The following is an 18,650-nucleotide window of genomic DNA, read 5'->3' as shown; positions in this document are numbered from 1 at the left end:
TTCTCACTGTCAGACTGTAAAATGTCCTTTGAAGTTCAGGCTTTGGAAGAACCAGGACCCACCTCATGTGCTGTTGTGGGCTCATAAAGCCTCTGGAGAGCATCACAGCCGAACACTCATGTCAAGAAATGCTCAAGTCCTTCTCCTTCAGTCCTTGGTTCATGTCTCATGAGGTACAACCATGGAATGGTTTGGGTTGGGAGGAACCTTAAAGCTTATCTCGATCCACTCCCTGCCATGGGCAGGGACACCTTCCACTGTCCCAGGTTGCTCCAAGACCTGTCCAGCGTGGCCTGGAACACTTCCTGGGATGGGGCAGCCACAGCTTCTCTGGGCAACCTGTGCCAGGGCCTCACCTCCCTCATGGCCAAGAATTTTTTCCAATATCCCATCTAACCCTGTCCTCTGTCAGGTTGCAGCCATTCCCCCTTGTCCTGTTACTCCAGGCCCTTGTCCAAAGTCCCTCTCCAGCTCTCTTGGTGCCCCTTTAGGCACTGGAAGGGGCTCTGAGGTCTCACTGGAGCCTTCTCCAGGTTGAGGCCCCCACTTCTCCCAGCCTGGCTCCAGAGCAGAAGGGCTCCAGCCCTTGGAGCATCTGTGGCCCTAGAAGAGGACAGTGGAGACAGTATGAGGTCAGGTTGATTGCAATTGTTTCCCAGTTCAGGTGTTTTGTCCTTCACTCCTAAAACCCACCCAGACCTTCACCTTCAAATCATCACAGCCCCAGAACCTTTCCCTGCTCTTGCTCCAGTCTCCAGCTCTGCCCCAGCAGCACCTATGGGTATGGGAATATGGGATGTTGGGCTCGATGGTAGAGTTGCTCTGATTTCCTTAGGAAGGAAGGTGGGATTTCAGCAGCAGAACAATTTCTGAGTTGGATTTATTGGCCTCTGAACAGCCAGAGAGGACAGCATTGACCTGCACCGCTGCTTTTTCATCACCAGTAAAACACAGAGCGCCTCCTCACAGCACTGACATCCATCCTGCCTCCCCAGCACCAGGGCTGCTCCTGTGGCTGCTTTAGCAATCCACGAGAAAAAGAGGAGGTGGTGGGGATCCCTCTGCCTCCCATCTGCCTTCCTGAGACTGGGAAAGGAGGCCAGGGGCTGCCTCAATGAGGGAACAGCTGGAGAGGCCACTCAAGGGGCAGAGCAGCCAAGGCAGCCATGCAGTGATGAATTGCTCTTGTCCCTGTGCCAGCTGCAAGATTTATATTTGTGCCACAGAGTGGCAACGTCTGGGCGCAGCAGCAGTCTCTGCCTGGCTGCACCAGTGTTTTGACATTCCAGGCACCTTTAAAATCCCTCTGAATGCAACCCACAGGCATCAGAGGGCTCAGAGGGACAGAGCAGGGTGGGAAGAGCAGAGGAGCCTGCCTGGAGCAGCCATCCTGCCCCGGTGCTGAGCAGCCTGAAGGGATCAGGTTACCCAGTAGACAGATGGGTGCCTCAATGCTCCCACAAGCTCGTCTCTTTTCCTCCATGCTGTGCAAGTACATCCTGGCAGGTCCAAACCACCCGGACAAAAAAGCACATGGCAAACAGGCTGACAACCTGGCACGGTTTCCTTAGGAGTGCTCGCATCCCAGTTCTGTTGGGGAGGGCAGCCTATGGCAGAAAGTTGTGCTGGGACAGGCCACCACCAGCGATGGGTGGCAGCAGCTTCTTGCCCCCTCCTTCTCATCCACAGCCGGTAACTTATCTGTGTCCTCTCGCACCTCCCTGCTTACTTCCAGGCCGACTCCCCTGTATTGCTGCAGTGTTATCTCAGCCATGCCTGTTCCAGCAGTTGAGGTCATTGTAATTCTGCCAACTTCCACATTCTAGAAACATCTGCCAAGCATCCAAAGCACGAGCCCTTCTACCTCCTCCATGCCATCAAGGAGCCCACTGTGCCCAGTGCCCAGCATCCTCCCACCTGCCCAAACATGAGCTCTGCATCCTGCCAGGCCAGGAGTTGGGATAAAGGCCGTGGTGATACCAGCCTCAGGGGTCCCACTCTGCCTGCCCATGCAAGTCCCCGAGGAGGAATCCCCTGGTCATCATGTGTGTCACTGTAGGTTCTCTGTCCCCACCAGTCACGGACAGCATGTCCTGCCAGAGCATGTCCCACCATCTCCCATGGGTCCCACCACACTGTCCTGACTCAACACAGCACCTGTCCAGGCCAACATGGAGCTGGGCTTATCCCTTCACCAGTGACATGGTCCAGCTCATGGCATTGTGCCAGTGGGGAGGGAGGCAGAAGAGACCAGGCACAGGGCAGCACAAGGACCTTTTCCCTTCACAAACTCATGCCCTGGGATTCAGAGCTTGCAGTGATCCCACCTCTACGACTCAGCTACACCTGTCCTGCAGGTGTCTGGTGGCTGGATTTGTCTCCTTGGTGCAGTCAGGAGGATGATGATGGTGTCAAACTCCTTGGGCATGGGAGGAGAACCACGTATCTCCTTCCAGTGTCGCTGTATCCATTTTGTTCCAGCATAAGGACACAGATGGTGATAGGGTTGGACACAGGTGAACAAAAGCAGTATCCCTGCAGTCCCATAAGAGGCATGGACTGGGATCTTGGTGCGTGGGCAAGAGAGGGAGAAAGGTGACACTGGCAGGACAGTAGCACATGGACACCCAGTGTTACAGTGGGGATACTGCAACACGCCTATATCAAACCAGGAGTCCCGTGGAAAAGAAATATATACGGACGGATTCTTGCTAGATGTTTCAGAGATGTTTATTTCCCCAGCCGCATGGCCGGGCTCTGCCGAGGAAACTGCTACAGTCAGGACCCGAGCTCCTTTTGCCCGCGCAGGGGAACACAAACCAACCCATGGGGAACGAGGCTGACCAGGGGCAGGGAAACCCCGTGCCTCCCCTCAGGGCTCCCAGGGCTACATGGCAGGGGAGGGACCCCGACATTTCACCCGTTTTATTTTAATAAAAGGAGAATGAAGACAACTGGATAACCATAACAAGAACTGTTTCAAAACAAAACAAGCCACCCTCCTGAGTCTTTAAATGTCCAAACAGATTCTGTGGAACATCTCAGGGCTGACAGAAGGGAGACAGAACTCTCTGGACATGCCTGTGGGGAAACTGAGGCAGGAGAGGGTTCAATCTCTTCCCTCCCCCTTTTCATCCCCCCATCGGCATCGGAGAGGAATTGTAGGGAAATGGAATTGTATAAGGAAGCCATGGGGTGAAAAACGGATTAGGAATAAACTGGGGACAGGGTAAACTTAGGAAAGGGTTCATATTGGGTATAGGATAAAAGGGGAAATTAGGCTGTGGGTAGGGAAATTGCTGGAATGGATATTGTTTATAATTTTGTGCATAACGGCTGCCTTTGACGGGAATACCTCCAGGCCCAGTAACATTCGCTGCTTGTAAACCCTTCTTTCCTAGTACTATATCAAATTGTACAACTTCCCCATCTCCTACACTTTGCAGGTAATTTTTAGGGTTATTCCTTTTAATGGCAGTTCTATGGATGAATAAATCTTCCCCTGTATCATCTCGTGTTATAAATCCATAGTTGTTTTTTACATTGTACCATTTCACAGTTCCTGTGACTTTCGTTGCTAGAACGTCTCCTATCACGTGCTTGCGTGTCTGTCGTGGGTGCCGGTCCCGCGTGGCCGCCGCCTCGCCGACTCCGACGTCTCGGTCAGGCCCCCGCATTGCGGCTGCTCTGCGCTCTCTGCACGGCCCCGCTCCGGCGCGTGTCTGGGCTCTGCACGGCCCCGCTCCGGCGCGTCTCTGGGCTCTGCACGGCCCCGCTCCGGCGCATGTCTGGGCTCTGCACGGCCCCGCTCCGGTGCGTGTCTGGGCTCTGCGCGGCCCCGCTCCAGCGCATGTCTGGGCTCTGCGCGGCCCCGCGCTGCCATCGCCGCTGGCTCCGTGCCCTGCGAGTGGTTCCGCTCCGCAGACTCCACGCTGCTTCGAGAGCGGCCCCGTTCCGGCTCGGCGCTGCGCGGCTTCTCGTGTCGCTGTGGAAACCGCCGCTTCTCCCTCCACAGGGCTCTCTGAGCCGTATGCACAGAGCGGGCTTCCACGCTGACCTCCGGTTCCTGGCTGCTCGTGGCCCACGGCACCTGCAGCGCCTGCGGCATCGCTCCCTCACTCGCGGCCGCGTGGCCGGGGACCCCGAGACAGGGATGGGGTCCGCAGTAAGGCGCGCGCTCCTGAGGGGGCCGGGCACATCCAGCACAGGCACCTCCGCCGGCATGGCTGCAGTCATACACTCCCGGGATGGCTGCCACGTGGTCTCGGCCACGGGAGAAGTATGATCTTCTGCTTTAGGGGTAATGGGACCATACAAATGCTCCTCAAGAGCTTCGCTGATTATAAGGGATCCACGGAGAGCTTCTATCGCTAGTCCATCCCTTAGCTTATCGCAGATCTCCTTCCAGAAACACTCATGACAAGATCCAGGAGGTTTGATATCAAAAAGTAAGTCTCGAGAAATACAGGGGAACCCTTTGAAAAGCCAGATAAAAAAGTGTTCAAGATCTCCCGGTTCCAATACTTTTTTGTTTTGTTGTTCAATAATTCCTTTTACTTCTAGATACATTTTTTTCTGTGGCTCGGAGAGCCCCATTTCCCACGATTCTTCCATAGTCCAGATATGGAATAGCGAAACAAAACCAAGAAGAGGAATCCAAAGTTTCCAGGGTTTACTCACACGAATCAGTCGCTTAGGGATCGGGGATCGTTCTGCCCTCAATTCTCTACCATATGTTACAGTGGGGATACTGTAACATGCCTATATCAAACCAGGAGTCCCATGGAAAAGAAATCTATACGGACGGATTCTTGCTAGATGTTTCAGAGATGTTTATTTCCCCAGCCGCATGGCCGGGCTCTGCCGAGGGACTGTTACAGTCAGCACCCGAGCTCCTTTTCCCGCGCAGGGGAACACAATCCAACCCATGGGGAACGAGGCTGAGCAGGGGCAGGGAAACGCGGTGTGTCTGTGCCCTCAGGGCTCCCAGGGCTACAGAGAGGGGGGAGGAGACCCCAACAACTCAGGTCATTCAAATACCACCAAAGAGACCCCCTTCACCATCTGCTGGTCAGCCAGTTTGATGTGGGAGAGCATCTCCCACTGCAAAGGCTCCCACCATTGCTGAAGGACCACCGGTGCACAGCAGCAAACTGCTGGGGACAGGACAAGGTGGGCATAGACAAATGGAGGACACAAAAAACCATTCTGTCTTACTCCACCACTATGAGCTCGCTCTTTTGGGCTGGTTATGAGCAAGATGAGCTCAGGGTGCCTGGAGCAATTACTTCACAGAGTAATCAAGGTGCACAGGGCATTTCTCTGGTTTCTCCCAAGCCTCAGGAAGACTGATTTAGATTTAGGACTTGCCAGCTGCAGCAAATACACCAGGATGGATGGGGTGCAGGGACATGCCCAGCACAGTTGTAGGGGACCCCTGCCTCTCCCTGCGCCCCCTCCCATGGGAAGTGTGTGTGTATGACAAGCGATGAGCTCATCCCATGCGAAGGAGATGATGTTTTTGTGACCAGCTCTTCTGAGAGAATGAGTCATACTGCGATGACTCTAAAATATTTTATGTCAAAAAATCTTTTTGATCCCAGGTGCTTGGAATTCTTTGCATATCTGTGAAAATGAAAGGACCTTTAATACTGGGAGCAGGAAAGCAGCAGCAGTGGTGAGAGCAGTCATTAGCTATTGATATGTGCTTCAGCAGGAGAAACAAGGAGTCTGGCACAGACTGATCCCTGGTACTGTTTCAGGGGCATAAAATCCTTAGTCCCACTCTTCCATACCTCTGTGCCCAGTCGCTCATTAGTCCTGCGGCTGGGAGAAATTTTACTCTCTGAGAAACACGAAGGGGACCGAGAGGTGAGGTTACAGCTGGGGAACGGGGTTGCCCTGGGATACACAGGGCTGGGATGAAGGGAGGGGTCAGGATCAGGGTCAGAGCAGGGCGCTGGGCCCAGGGCAGAGGGTGAAGGGGTGAACGCCGCAGCTGGGCTCAGACACGGGGCGAGACTCGGGGCTGGGGCCAGGGGAGGGGGAGCGCCGTGAGAGCACCGGGACCACGCAGAGAGGGGGTCCCGGCCCGGGGCCCATCACCAGGGCCCGGCTGCGCGCGGGGAACAAGGGACGGAGCCGCGTCGGGAACGCCCGCGGGGGCGGAGCGAGGGGCGCGGGCAGAGCAGGGGGCGCGGAGCGGGGGCGGAGCGAGGGGCGCGGAGCGGAGCGGGGGGCGCGGAGCGGGGGCGGAGCGGAGGGCGCGGGGCGGAGCGAGGGGCGCGGAGCGGGGGCGGAGCGGGGGGCGCGGGGCGGAGCGGGGGGCGCGGGCGGAGCAGGGGGCGCGGGCGGAGCAGGGGGCGCGGAGCGGGGGCGGAGCAGGGGGCACGGGCGGAGCAGGGGGCGCGGAGCGGGGCCGGCCCCGCCGCGCGTCAGCAGCGCAGCACCAAGAGCCGCCGCGCCGCCCCGCCCGCCCAGAGCCCCGGTAGCGCGCCGTGATCGTATAGTGGTTAGTACTCTGCGTTGTGGCCGCAGCAACCTCGGTTCGAATCCGAGTCACGGCATCGCCCGGCGGTACCACGGCACACGGGCTCTGCTTTTGCCGTTTTCGCTCGCCCACCGCCCCGGCCGGTTTTTGGTCGCGCCGATGTTTCATTTTTCTTCATTTTTCTTTCTTTTTTTTTTTGCCGGTTGCCGGCGGGGCTCGGGGGCCGGGCCGGGCGGGGGGGGGGAGTCCGCGGGCGCCGAGAGAGAAGGAGTGGAGGGACAGAGAACAATAAAACAACGTAAGATGAAGAAAATAACATAAAAGTAGAAATAATAAACAAAATCATAAAATTAAATCTTAAAGTAGTATTTTTAAAATAAGAGGAGAGGAGACGAGAGGAGAGAATGAGGTACAAAGTAAGAGTAAAATTGGAATAAAAATAGAATTTAAAATTAAGCAAAAATAAAATATAAAAATAAAATATAATAGAAAATATAAAATTAGACTAGGTAAAATAAAAGTTAATAAAATAAAGTAAATAATTAAATTGAAAAATAATATAAAATGAACTATTAAAATAAAATTAAAAATAAAATATAATAAAAAATATATAATTACACTAGGCAAAATAAAAGTAAATAAAATAAATAATTAAATTGAAAAAAAAAATTAAATGAACTATTAAAATAAAATTAAATATAAAAATAAAATATAATAGGAAAAAACTAAACTAAAAGTAACATTCGATGACATAAAGGTAAATAAATGAATAAAATTTAAAAATAGAATAAAGAAAATAGTATTAAGGATAAGAACAAAACATAAAGTAAAAATAAAAAACTAAACTGAAAATTTTAAGTTATATTAAACAGAAAAAATTAAATAAATGAACATAAAGTAACTAAGTAAAAAAATAAAATAAATGAAAAATAATTAAAATAAGTTCAAAGTCCTAAGAGAGAACAACGATATTAAATTATAAAATAAACCAAAGCAGCAACAGCCCCGGCAAAAGCAGAGCCCGTGTGCCGTGGTACCGCCGGGCGATGCCGTGACTCGGATTCGAACCGAGGTTGCTGCGGCCACAACGCAGAGTACTAACCACTATACGATCACGGCGCGCTACCGGGGCTCTGGGCGGGCGGGGCGGCGCGGCGGCTCTTGGTGCTGCGCTGCTGACGCGCGGCGGGGCCCAGCCTCTCCGGGCTCCTTCTTTGTCACCCACGCACCGATCTGTGCCATCGCGCCCTCGCCCTCCCCAACCCTGGGCAGCTTTAGCGGCGGGATTGGCCGAAATCCACAGGGAGAAGGCGCGGAAGTGGCTCGCAGAGCGTTTGTTTACGGGCAGCGCGTGGCACGTGGGTGCCCTGAGTGCCCGGTGGTGTCATTAATCACCCATGTCTGAACTGATTCCTGCCAGCCCCGGTTTGGCACACCCGGAGCCACATCACTACACCGCTCCCTGTGCAAATAGAGAGCGGGAGGTACCAGTGGGGTGCACAAATCTGGGGATGCGATTCCCACCATCCCGCGTGAGAAGGTGGTTTCGAGCGCACGGTGCAAGGGGGGACATTTTTTGTTGGCTTCCACCCCGTCCTTCTCAGGGACCAGGTGATGTGACTTCACGCCACTGAAGCTTTGGAGGCCACGTGTCCCGCACCCCGGATTTCTTTGGGAAACATTTCCTGGGGTGGCGTAAAAGTTCGGTTTCTACCTTCAGTATCTCTCCTCAAGGCTCATTTTGCCTGGGGGGAAAGTCTCCCAGCTGACCTTTCCTTGGGTGGCACGGTGCCCGGCGCGGCCACGCCGCTGGGCTCCCCCGCACGCCTTCCAGAGCGCCCCGGGAGGAGCCGGGGCGGCCCCGGCGCCGCAGTGCCCAGCCCAGCTCTTTGGACCGAGCTGTTAATGGGTAACCGAGGCATTGGACCGGGAGCTGCGGGGCTGGCGGGGCTGGCGGGTGAGTGCGGGGGGACGGCGGGTGCCAGGGCGGGGGAGCCGTGGGGACAGGGAAGGCACGAGGCTACCGGGGGTGTGAGGACGCGGGGGATGAGGCCACCGGGAGTGTGAGGGCGTGGGGTGCAGGGACACAGGGCAGAGGGTCCCGTGGCCACGGTGCTCCAGGGGCTGCGGGGGACACGGGACAGGAGTGCGCGGGGCGCCGGTACACGGGGGGCAGTGGGGGCAGCCCTCCGCGCCCTCCCTCCCTCATTATCTGCCTGTCCAAGTGGTCCCGCCCCTGAGGGGACGGCAGCCAATGAGTCTGCACCAAAACAAGAGGTTTTGGGGCTGGCGCGGGGACGACGAGGTGGCATCAGCCGGGGGTCCTGGGAGGCACCGAGCTTGGGACTGGGTCACAGCCAGGAACCCAGGGTGGTCCTGGAACTCCGTGAGGTCCCGGAGAGGTCACTGAGAACAGATGGGTCCTGGGGAGTGTCCTTGAAGTGGTGGTGGACTTGGGGAGGGGGCCCTCCTGATCTCTGCCAGAGTCCTGGGGAGACATCCCTGAGCACCAGGAGCACCAGCGATGTTGGAGGCCCCTGAGGGGAGTGTGAGGTCCTGGGTTCCCACCATGGGCCTGGGTCCTGCCCTGCTGCTGAGGAGCCATGAACCCAAGGACACATGGGCGCCAGCACGCCCCAGTGGCTCCTCATGGTGGCTCTGTCAGCCTGTGGAGTCCTGGCCACACCACCTTCAGCTGCCATGAGGTCCCATGACGAGGGGGATGTTCTCCAAAACTCCCCACTTTCACCTCTTTCATTTGGGGCTGAGTCTTTCCCTTCAGTGGACACTGTGAGAAACTGGCGATGATGACCCTGTAATCTCCTCCTTCTCCACACAGACCTCTACAACTCTCCTCAAAGCAAAGACAACCTCTTACTGCCCCTGTCCCCACACAGAAGTGCTTCTGCAGTCAATCACTGCCTTGCCTGCAAGTCTCTGCTCTTCCCTCATCCTTCTCCAGGTAGAGGAACCGGGAGGGTGTCCAAATGGGATGATGCTCCAAGGGTTCCTGCCCTGGCACAACACTGGTTCTTCTGGGTTTGCTGGACCAGTTCTCCCTGTATGATTCTCCTTTAGGACCAGTCCCTATGCAAACTACCACTCATTCCTACCCCTCATTCCTTCACTGTGTTAACTATCAGCATGAAAGGACCTTCTTCCTCTTACTTGGTTGCACCAAGACCTTTCGATGAGGAAGGATACTTTTTGAAAAATCCATCTTGCAAAGGGGCTCACAGAGGCTGGTGGACACTGTCACCAACTTGGATGAGGAGTACCAGCGCTCCCTGCTGCATACAGTCCTCTCCTATAATTCCTTAGAAGCACATAAGAGTAAAGACCTCTCCAAAGTTACAAGGAATTCAGCACACCAGCACCATCGCCTGAGGACCCCATAGGATGGTCCCTTGATGCGCTGGGGCAGGACCTGCTCTGAATACTGACTGCAAGGGGCGTTCTCCTCTCAGACACCCAAAACTCAAAAGCAGAGTGGGACATTTGAGCTTCCCTGAGGTGATCCCATATTTCTCTCCCTAGCCAGCACTGGGCCCTCCCAGTGCTGTTTCCCTAATGCACTGAAGCAAAGGAACTTCTGGAGATGGAAGGAAATCAGATAACCCTGGCCAGCCTTGAGAAGGGGACAGATAACCCAGCTTTCAGCTTAGAAGTAAGTTCCCTTCCCTTCCCTTCCCTTCCCTTCCCTTCCCTTCCCTTCCCTTCCCTTCCCTTCCCTTCCCAGCACAGGGTGCTCCAGTTAATGATGTTTTCCAGGGAGAGAAGAGACACTATGAGGATTGTGGTGGTCCATGCAGTGAGAGCCAGGAGGAGAGAAGAGAAGGGAAAGGGAGGTTCTCCTCCTACTGCAGGTGGGATAATCTGCAGAGATGTGTGAGCTCTGCCAGAGACAAACCTGATTTGGGAGTAGAGTAGGGTGGTATTGAGCACATGGAGGGACGGGACAATGTCTGATGGCTCCATGTGGCCTTGTAGGGTGCCAGTGGCGGGTCTCTGTCCCCATAGCAGGTGATGATGGGGGTGCTGGGGTTTGTCACTATGGCCCAACTGTACCACCTCCTGCTGCTGGAAGTGCCCGGTGGGAGCCATGGTCAACTGCCGGCTGCAGTTGGGGTGGTTTGGCTTGGCTTGGGCTGATCTTCCACATCCATCTTCTGTGTCTCTCATGTCTCTGGCATGTGATTCTCCCCAGGAAGGCCCTGCAGCCAGCATCCAAGGCAAAACATTTCTGCAAGGCTCATGCCAAGATGTTGAGAAGAGTTGTCCTGGGGCTCCTTGGAGTAGGTGAGGACTTCCCAGCACTGAGACTCCACATCCCCACCCCTTTGGCTGGCTGCGCCTCCAGACTCCATGTATTGAATGTGGTCATGTGTGTGCAGGTTGTATCCACTCCCAGCAGCCTCACTGCCCCCACCTCACCCCATCACTCCTGTCCAGTTCTGTCTTCTCCTCACTGTCCCCCTGGCCTTTCTCTACCTGCCCAAAGGGTTTTCTGTGCCCCTTCTGCTCCCTGCTGGGGTGGTGCTCTTAAGGTCTCCTCATGCAAAGATGGGATCCTCAAGGGTGGTCAGGGAAGGACATTTGGAGGAAATGAACCTCGTGGTTGGCCCCAGTTAGTTATGAACCCATGATCCTACAGCCCTGATGTTTCTGACCCCCAATGTGCCTTCTCCAGCCTACCTGTGCTACTTCATTGCGGCCTGTTACCTCAACTTCCAGCGAGCCCTTGCCTTGGTGGTCATGACTGCTGTGGTTGTCTTCTTCATCTGCTGGGACATCTTCAAGAAGCACTGTGGGGCAAAGGTTCTGCTGCTCCTCCACCCCATCGGGAAGTGCTTCCAAAAGTCCTGGCAGTGGCTGAAATGGTGAGTCAGAAGGCAGGGCCAGATCCCTCCCAGCAGCTGGGTCCCCTCCCATGGCCCTTGCCAGCACAACCACAGCCGATGGCATCAGGCATGTGCTCTAGTGCCATGCTGGCACCTCACAAATGGCGAGTATGGCCCAGCCTGGGAACCACTTAAAAGCCATGGCAGAGATGTCTTGCTGCTCTGCCTCAGTAGTGTGATGGCTGTTCACACCCCTCGCTTGTGCCTGAGCCCCAGGTTTCTTCAGGTACATGGACCTTACAGTGGCAATTCCATCACAATCAGCTCCTGCCCTTTGTGAGCTGCTCTCCCCATGGGGACACGGTCTTGCTGACAGTCTGGGGTTTCCTCTGCAGGCTCCTGTGGGCGGCCCTCCTGGCAGGCCTGATTGTGTGGCTGGCTTTGGACCCTGGCAGAAACCCAGAGCAGCTCATCTCATTAGGTGGCTTCTGCTTTTTGGTGCTGTTCCTGTTTGCCTGCTCCAAGCACCACAGTGCGGTACGTGTTTCAGGTGTGACTTGGCCATCGGTCCCCTTGCAGGAGGTGGCCACCCAGCACTGGAGAACAAGCACTTCATTCCCCCGGCATCCCCTTCTCTAGAGGAAGCAGAAGCCCAGCAGAGCTGAGCTGAGCTGGGCACAGCCTGGGGAGCTGAACTGGTTGGGTGGGTGGACCCCAAAGCCACCTCACTGCTCTTCTTTGCATTGCTCTCCTTCCCAACCCAGGGCTCCCCTACCTTGCCTCTGCCCTGTTTTCTGCCATGTCCCTCATGGTGGGTCAGACCTAGAAACCCAGCACCAGACCCACACCTGAGCTTCAGGTGCTGTGGGTGGAGGGTGGGCCTGAGTTTCAGGTGCCTTGGGTGCCTGAAATGGTCAGAAATGATTGAAGTCCCAGTGGCTTCCAGCCCAAACTGCTGCAATGCTTTGGGCAGTCCCTTCATCCTGCTCCTCCAAAGGGTTATTGAACAGCCAGTTTCAGTCTAGCAGGCCTGTGCTACCAGTCATCATAAAGTCTTTGTGCTTGTCTCCTGGGTCAGCCTAGAAGGTTATGTTCCAGCCAGTTCCAGAGTCCCACCAACTCATTTCTGGCTCTGTCACCAACCCACGTTTGCCGGTTTCTGTGACACTGTATCAGTCTCCCCATGACCTTCACCCAGGGCACTGTGTGGTGTTTGCCATGTGCTGCTGTTGCAGCAGCTGGAAACCAGAGGGGGAAGCCTGTAGGCTTTGACAACATTTCAGCTCCTGTTCTGCTTTTTGTCCCCAGGTGTCCTGGAGAGCCGTTTTCTGGGGTCTTGGTTTAGAGTTCTTACTTGGACTATTCATCATCCGAACGACTCCCGGCACTCAAGCTTTCCAATGGCTGGGAGACCAGATCCAGGTACTGCATCTACTGATCCCATCCTGTGCTTGCACCCTGCGATTAACAGGAAAAGCTGAGTGTGGCATGGGGAGGGGACATGGCAGGGATTGCATGCTCACAGACACTTTTGTTCAGGACTGGAGGGAAGCCAACTCTTCCCTGGTTTTCTGCAGCAGCCCAGAGCCCTCGGTGTGCTCTCACTTGCAGGCTGTGGCTTTGGGAAAGCCCAACAGTATCCCCATCTGAGGTCTCAGAGAGTCATTCTCCAGTGCGCAGTGAAGGGAGGTGTGGGACTGGGGGCACAGCCCCTCACTAGGCAGAATGAGATATCAGGGAAGGACCTGATGGAGATCTCTGTCCTACTGTGTAACTTCTTCCCTTGCAGTACTTCCTGGGCTACACCACAGCTGGCTCCAGCTTTGTCTTTGGGAACACACTGATTGAAGACGTCTTTGCCTTCCAGGTCAGCCAGGGAATGGGGCATGGGGAGGTTTTCTTCTGGTCTGGCTCTTTGCTGGGTCCTGGAGAGCGGAGAGCTAAATGCAGCCAGATCTGCTGCAGTAGAGCTCAAGCATCTCAGAGACGGATCTTCCTCAGCTGTGTATCCACCTGTGGACTTCCTCAGTGCCATGGAGGATTTTCACTGGTCCCTGTCCCTACTGCCAGCCCAGCTGGGCATTGTGGCACCCAGTAGTGTGGGCTGGCTGTGCAGTACCACATCATGCCCAGCCTGGTGCCCATGGGTGCCGGGATGTGTGGCTCAGCTCTCCTTTAACCCTGTGCCTTGCCTGCAGGCCCTGCCCATCATTGTTTTCTTCAGTTGTGTGATGTCCATCCTCTACTACCTCGGTGTCATGCAGTGGCTTATTCTCAAGGTAGGGCCTCACTCCTAGATCTGAGATGGCAGTGGAAAGGAGAGGAACCTGTTGGGTTCTCTGTCTACTACGGTCAGCTGAGAGATGTCCCAGGAAAATTGTCATGGTACTAATTTGGGGCGATTTGTCCTGCTTAAAAGAATAGGCACAAACCCCCTCTTCCTAGCGTGTCCTTCTCAGAAAGCCGAAAAACCTGAACCCTAGAGCTGACGTTTCTACCAGGTCTGGGGGTGCTTCCCAGGATCGCCTCCGTGCAGGGGCCAAACAGTGCCTGGCTTCATGGGTATGGTGGCAGGGTGCCAGGAGCCTCTGTCAACACAGTGCCCATGTCTTTCCCCAGATCTCCTGGCTGCTTCAAGTCTCAATGGGCACCACTCCCACCGAGACTCTCAGTGTGGCAGGGAACATTTTCGTGGGACAGGTAAGGTCCTGGGCAGCAGATCCAGCTCCTCAGTGCTTGCAGCTGAGACTGCCCTGGAGAAAGGATCTTCTCCGTCCCTATGAAATCTGTGTCCCTGTGTGGCCTCATCCCAAGGACAGGAGGGTTTTCTCTTCCACAGACCGAAGCCCCGCTGCTCATCCGCCCATACCTCACAGACATGACCCTGTCAGAAATCCATGCTGTGATGACTGGTGGCTTTTCCACCATCGCAGGCAGTGTGATGGGTGCCTACATATCCTTTGGGGTGAGTGCACGAGCAGTTGGATTCACATGCTCCCTGCTACGGGGTCCTGACATGCAAGAACTGCCCCGGACTTGAGGATGAGAGAAGACCCCCAGCAGGTGCCCCATGATCCCCTTCCATAAGCAGGATGAGAGCAGGATGTCTAGACTCATCTTGTCCCAAAGACACCCCATCCAGCCTCACCTTTGCTGTCCTGGCCAGAACCCCAGAGCCCTGTCAGGTAGAAGGCAGTGCTATGGGACCCCTACCGTGTGTCCCTGCACAGAATCATGGGATAATATAGCCTGGAAAGACCCTCTGGGAAGGTCTCTGGTCTGGCCTCCTGCCAACTGAGATCATGGCAACTGAGGGGATGCCTGGGGCCTTGTCCAGGTTGGTGGTGAGCATCCCATGGATGGAGATCTCTCCCAGCCTCTCTGGTTTCCCCCACAGGTGCCTCAGTCACAAGAAGCAAATTTTCCTTATATCCAACTCAAACTGTGCCTGTGATTCTCACCTTTTCACTAAGTATCACTGAGCAGTGTCTTCCCTCCAACCCCTTTTTACACAGAACCAGCAATACCCACCCCCCTCTTTTTGCCCAACTGAACAATCCCTGCTCCTCCAGCATCCCCTGGGCACTCCTGGCCCCAACCCCCCAGGGTCCAGAGCACTGATGCCTCTCCAGTTCATCAGTGCTCTGAATAAACCTTCCCCTTAACCTGCTGCCTGAGCTCCTGCTATTTAAACATTAATTAGTGTCCTTAAATGGGGAACCAAGGGTGGAAGGTCAGAGAAATGAGACATTGCCAGGGGAGGGGTGAGGCTGGGAGCTTGGCCCTTTGTCAGCAGGTAGAAGTTCGAAGTGTTACACAACCTATTGCTCTGATACCAGTAAAAAGGGACAAGGAAGGGGCAAGAACCATTATGATTAAATCAAACAGCAGGAGGGATTAACATCACCAAGGGTACAATCACTGCAGCTCCAGCAATGCTTCCATGCAGGCGAGCTGCCCCATGTGCATGGCTGCTTAGCTGGGAAAACCAGCCAATTTTCCCACCCTGAGCAAGTGGAGAGCCCTGAACTGCTCTGAGTGTCACTGGCTGACACCAGGCACGTGCTGGGATGCCCTCAGCCACATACTGGGATGCCCTGGGGTGGCAGGTCACGGGGTGCAGCCTTGTGCAGAGGTGCCTATGCCCCTGGTCTGCACGCTGCAGATCGATGCAGCGTCCCTGATCGCAGCTTCTGTGATGGCTGCGCCCTGCGCCCTCGCCATGGCCAAACTCGTCTACCCTGAAGTGGAGGAGTCCAAGTTCAAGGGCAAAGCAAGCATCCGCCTCTCCAGTGGGTGAGTGTGAGGAGAGGGGCAGTGGAGTGGGGCTGCATGTGTCCTTCCAGTGCAGGGAAGCCATGGGGGCACTTTGGGGCACAAGTGGACGCTGCAGGTGGCCCAAGGCTGGGAGAGCCTGTTGTGTGCACACATCCATGGAGCGAGCGCTGACCTGGCATGGGGGATGCCCAGCCAGATGAGTACATTGGGGTCTTTTTCCATGCAGGGAAGAGCAGAACATCCTGGAAGCTGCTAGCAATGGGGCTGCCGCCTCCGTGGGTCTCGTGGCCAACATTGCGGCCAACCTCATCGCCTTCTTGGCCGTGCTGGAGTTTATCAACGCCACCCTCCGCTGGTTAGGGGAGATGGTAGACATTGAAGGTCTTACCTTCCAGGTATCCCCAGGAGCAGACCCATGGTCTGGGCTGCCAGATCCTGCATCCCCCACCCACCCCCACCTTTGCCTGCTGCCTCAGTGGGCTGCTGAGACCCTTGCTGGGTTTTTGGCAAGTGCTGGCAGCGGATGTCCAATCTGGGGGCTGTGCAGAAGGTCAGCTCTGAGTCATCCCCTTCTGGGATGCTTTTCCCAGGTGATCTGCTCCTACATCCTCATGCCTGTGGCCTTTCTCATGGGGGCAGACTGGGCAGACTCACCGCTGGTGGCTGAGCTCCTGGGGATCAAGATCTTCCTGAATGAGTTTGTGGCATACCAGCAGCTGGCCACGTACAAGAAGAACCGTCTGATGGGCCTGGAGGAGTGGGATGGGAACCGGAAGCAGTGGATATCTGTGAGGGACACCTCCCACCCTGCCAGGCACAGGGCAGGGATGGAGCCAGCTGGAATGGGGCATGGGACCTGGCTAGGCAGATGGGGGGTGGGCAGGCAGAGGATCATAGAACCATTTAGTTTGGAAAAGTCCTCTAAGATCATTGAATCAGGCTGATGGTGCTGGGAGTGGAGGGGCACCTATGGCCAGCTAGACTTGGATGTTTGCTAATGGCTGGGTGTGGGAGGAAGGAGTCAGCGAAGCCCTTTCCCATTTATTCTGCTCCTTGATGGGATGGATCATGGTGCTACAGGGCCCCTTGTCCCCCCAGCCGTTCACCCTTGCTCCCAAAAATAGCTGAAGGAGAAGGGGTTGGGGACTTCTCTCTATCATGTCTATCTGGGAGCTCCAATGTGGTGCTCAGCTCTGGGTGCTCTGGGGTTGCTCTTGGGCAGAGGTGACCATCCCCTGCTGCTGTGCCTTCCAGGAGCGAGCCGAGAGCATCGCCACCTTTGCCCTCTGTGGATTCGCCAACTTTAGCTCCATTGGCATCACTCTGGGAGGCCTGGGTGAGTGTGACCCATGTCCTGGGTGCCTGGGCACAAGAGAGGGGGATCCTGGGCCAGGGAGCAAGAGCTCAGCTGAGGCAGGAGGAATTTGCTGCCCTCAAGCCTCCATGTTTGGTGTCTGCCAGATAAGAAACAGGATTTGCATGAGGTAACTGGGATGATTTTGCTCTGTACCCACGTGCAAGAGCACATGCATGTTACCCCAAGCCTGGGTGTCACCCAGCCACAGGGCAAAGAGCAGAAAGACTCCAGTGCTGGGAGTGCTCAGGGCTCTGGTGGATCACCCACAGGTGCAGGGTGGGCACAGTGCTCTGCCAGGATGGGCAGATAATGCACTGGGTGTTAGCTGGGATCACCACGTCCTCTAGACAGCAGGAATTGGGCTGGGCAGGGCACTATGTGGCAGAGCCATCTTGGGACTGAGGACATGTCCCCATCTGTCCCCAGCCCAGTGTAAAGCCAGAGCAAGGGTCTGACTCACCCCACTGTGTGTTTTGCCCCCACAGCCTCCATGGTGCCCCAGCGCAAGGGTGACCTTGCCTCCGTGGTGCTGCGGGCCCTGCTCACTGGCATCTGCGTCTCCATGCTCAATGCCTGCCTGGCAGGTAGGTCTCTGCCCACTGCCAGTGGGGCCAGAGAGATCCAGGCACAGGGCTGAAGACCCCATAAGTGCAGGGTTCAGGGATGGAGGTGGATGGCCTGTCCCCCCAAGGCTCTGCCAGAGCCTCCAAACCCTGCTCTCCCCTCATGGCTCTGCCAAGGGCTGCCCAAGCCCAACAGCTCTTCTGAGGCCCCTCATCCTCCTCTGGGCTGGAACATTTCAAGGGCAACTTTTGAAGTATTTCAAGGAGCTCCCTGAAGTCTTGGGGGGGTGATGTGGGATGGCCCATGGGACCTGCACAGCCCCAGGTACAGGATTTGCACGCAGGTATAGTCAGGGTGTGGGATTTGTGAGCAGGCATGGGGGTACAGGACTCACAGCTTGCTTGGGGCGTGGGATTTGGATCCATGGTCACGCTTAAGTCCCAGTAGAAGACCTTGTCCCCCAGGTCTCCTCCATGTGCCAACAGAGGTGGGTGACTGCGCAATGTTCTTCAGCACCACCAACTTCAGCTCGACCAGCTACACCATGTACACCTGCTGTAAGCAGCTCTCTGCCAGGTGGGTGTGAAGGGCCCCAGAGCCATCTGGTCCTGCTCAAGGACCCAGGTGGTGGGGCAGCAGCTTGTCCTGACCCTGTGTCTCTCCTTCCAGCTCGGTGTTCCAGAATGGGACACTCTCCTTCACTGGATCCTGGGCTGAGCAGGCAGAGAGCGTTCTTTGGCTCACAGAGTGCTGCGGGCACTACAACCACACGTCCTGTGCATGGACAACCTAGAGGTGGGGGAACACCAGGACCTGCAAGGCCTATCCCCAAAGGTAGAAAAAACCCCAAAGAAACCTGAGCATTTGGTCTTCTCTACTCCAGTGCTGACGGACAGCTGTGTGCACCTTGCAGCCTGCACCCTTAGGTGCTGGCCCTGTGGACACAAGGGAGCAGCTCCCAAATAAATTATGGCAACCCTTGTGTGCTTGCCCTCGGACCCCTTCTGGCCCCTGACTGTGGCTGTCCCACACAGCACAAGGTCCTTTGCTGTGGCTGCATCCCATGCCCGATGCAGACCTCGCAAGCTGAGCCCCTGTCTGCTGCCAGCCTTAGGCTCTG

General features: G+C 55.7%; 1 protein-coding gene and 2 non-coding genes across 4 annotated transcripts; 2 read left to right on the top strand and 1 right to left on the bottom strand.

The window, feature by feature from the left end:
- Nucleotides 1-6,494: 6,494 nt before the first annotated feature.
- On the top strand, nucleotides 6,495-6,566 carry TRNAH-GUG (transfer RNA histidin (anticodon GUG)). Its single transcript has one exon. It is a non-coding gene; the product is annotated as a tRNA-His (tRNA).
- A 971-nt stretch (nucleotides 6,567-7,537) lies between these two features.
- TRNAH-GUG (transfer RNA histidin (anticodon GUG)) lies at nucleotides 7,538-7,609 on the bottom strand. Its single transcript has one exon. It is a non-coding gene; the product is annotated as a tRNA-His (tRNA).
- A 795-nt stretch (nucleotides 7,610-8,404) lies between these two features.
- LOC138116539 (sodium/nucleoside cotransporter 1-like) lies at nucleotides 8,405-18,521 on the top strand. Of its 2 annotated transcripts, XM_069025955.1 has the most exons (20): nucleotides 8,405-8,447; nucleotides 9,330-9,452; nucleotides 10,028-10,157; nucleotides 10,262-10,356; nucleotides 10,698-10,789; nucleotides 11,181-11,370; nucleotides 11,727-11,868; nucleotides 12,640-12,753; nucleotides 13,121-13,198; nucleotides 13,530-13,610; nucleotides 13,951-14,031; nucleotides 14,171-14,296; nucleotides 15,497-15,627; nucleotides 15,836-16,004; nucleotides 16,200-16,397; nucleotides 16,864-16,945; nucleotides 17,452-17,550; nucleotides 17,995-18,106; nucleotides 18,200-18,325; nucleotides 18,414-18,521. In XM_069025955.1, exons 3-19 carry the CDS (start codon nucleotides 10,089-10,091, stop codon nucleotides 18,321-18,323), a joined length of 1,983 nt encoding a protein of 660 aa, XP_068882056.1. In that variant the 5' UTR covers nucleotides 8,405-8,447; nucleotides 9,330-9,452; nucleotides 10,028-10,088; the 3' UTR covers nucleotides 18,324-18,325; nucleotides 18,414-18,521. The 2 variants fall into 2 exon arrangements, with proteins under 2 accessions (XP_068882056.1, XP_068882055.1); XM_069025954.1 differs by having other exon boundaries at nucleotides 18,200-18,521.
- Nucleotides 18,522-18,650: the final 129 nt, after the last annotated feature.

This window comes from Aphelocoma coerulescens, chromosome 10 (assembly GCF_041296385.1).
Source record: "Aphelocoma coerulescens isolate FSJ_1873_10779 chromosome 10, UR_Acoe_1.0, whole genome shotgun sequence".
NCBI lineage: Eukaryota > Metazoa > Chordata > Aves > Passeriformes > Corvidae > Aphelocoma > Aphelocoma coerulescens.
The sequence above is the reverse complement of the archived record's forward strand: the minus strand, read 5'-3'. Positions and strand labels throughout refer to the sequence as shown.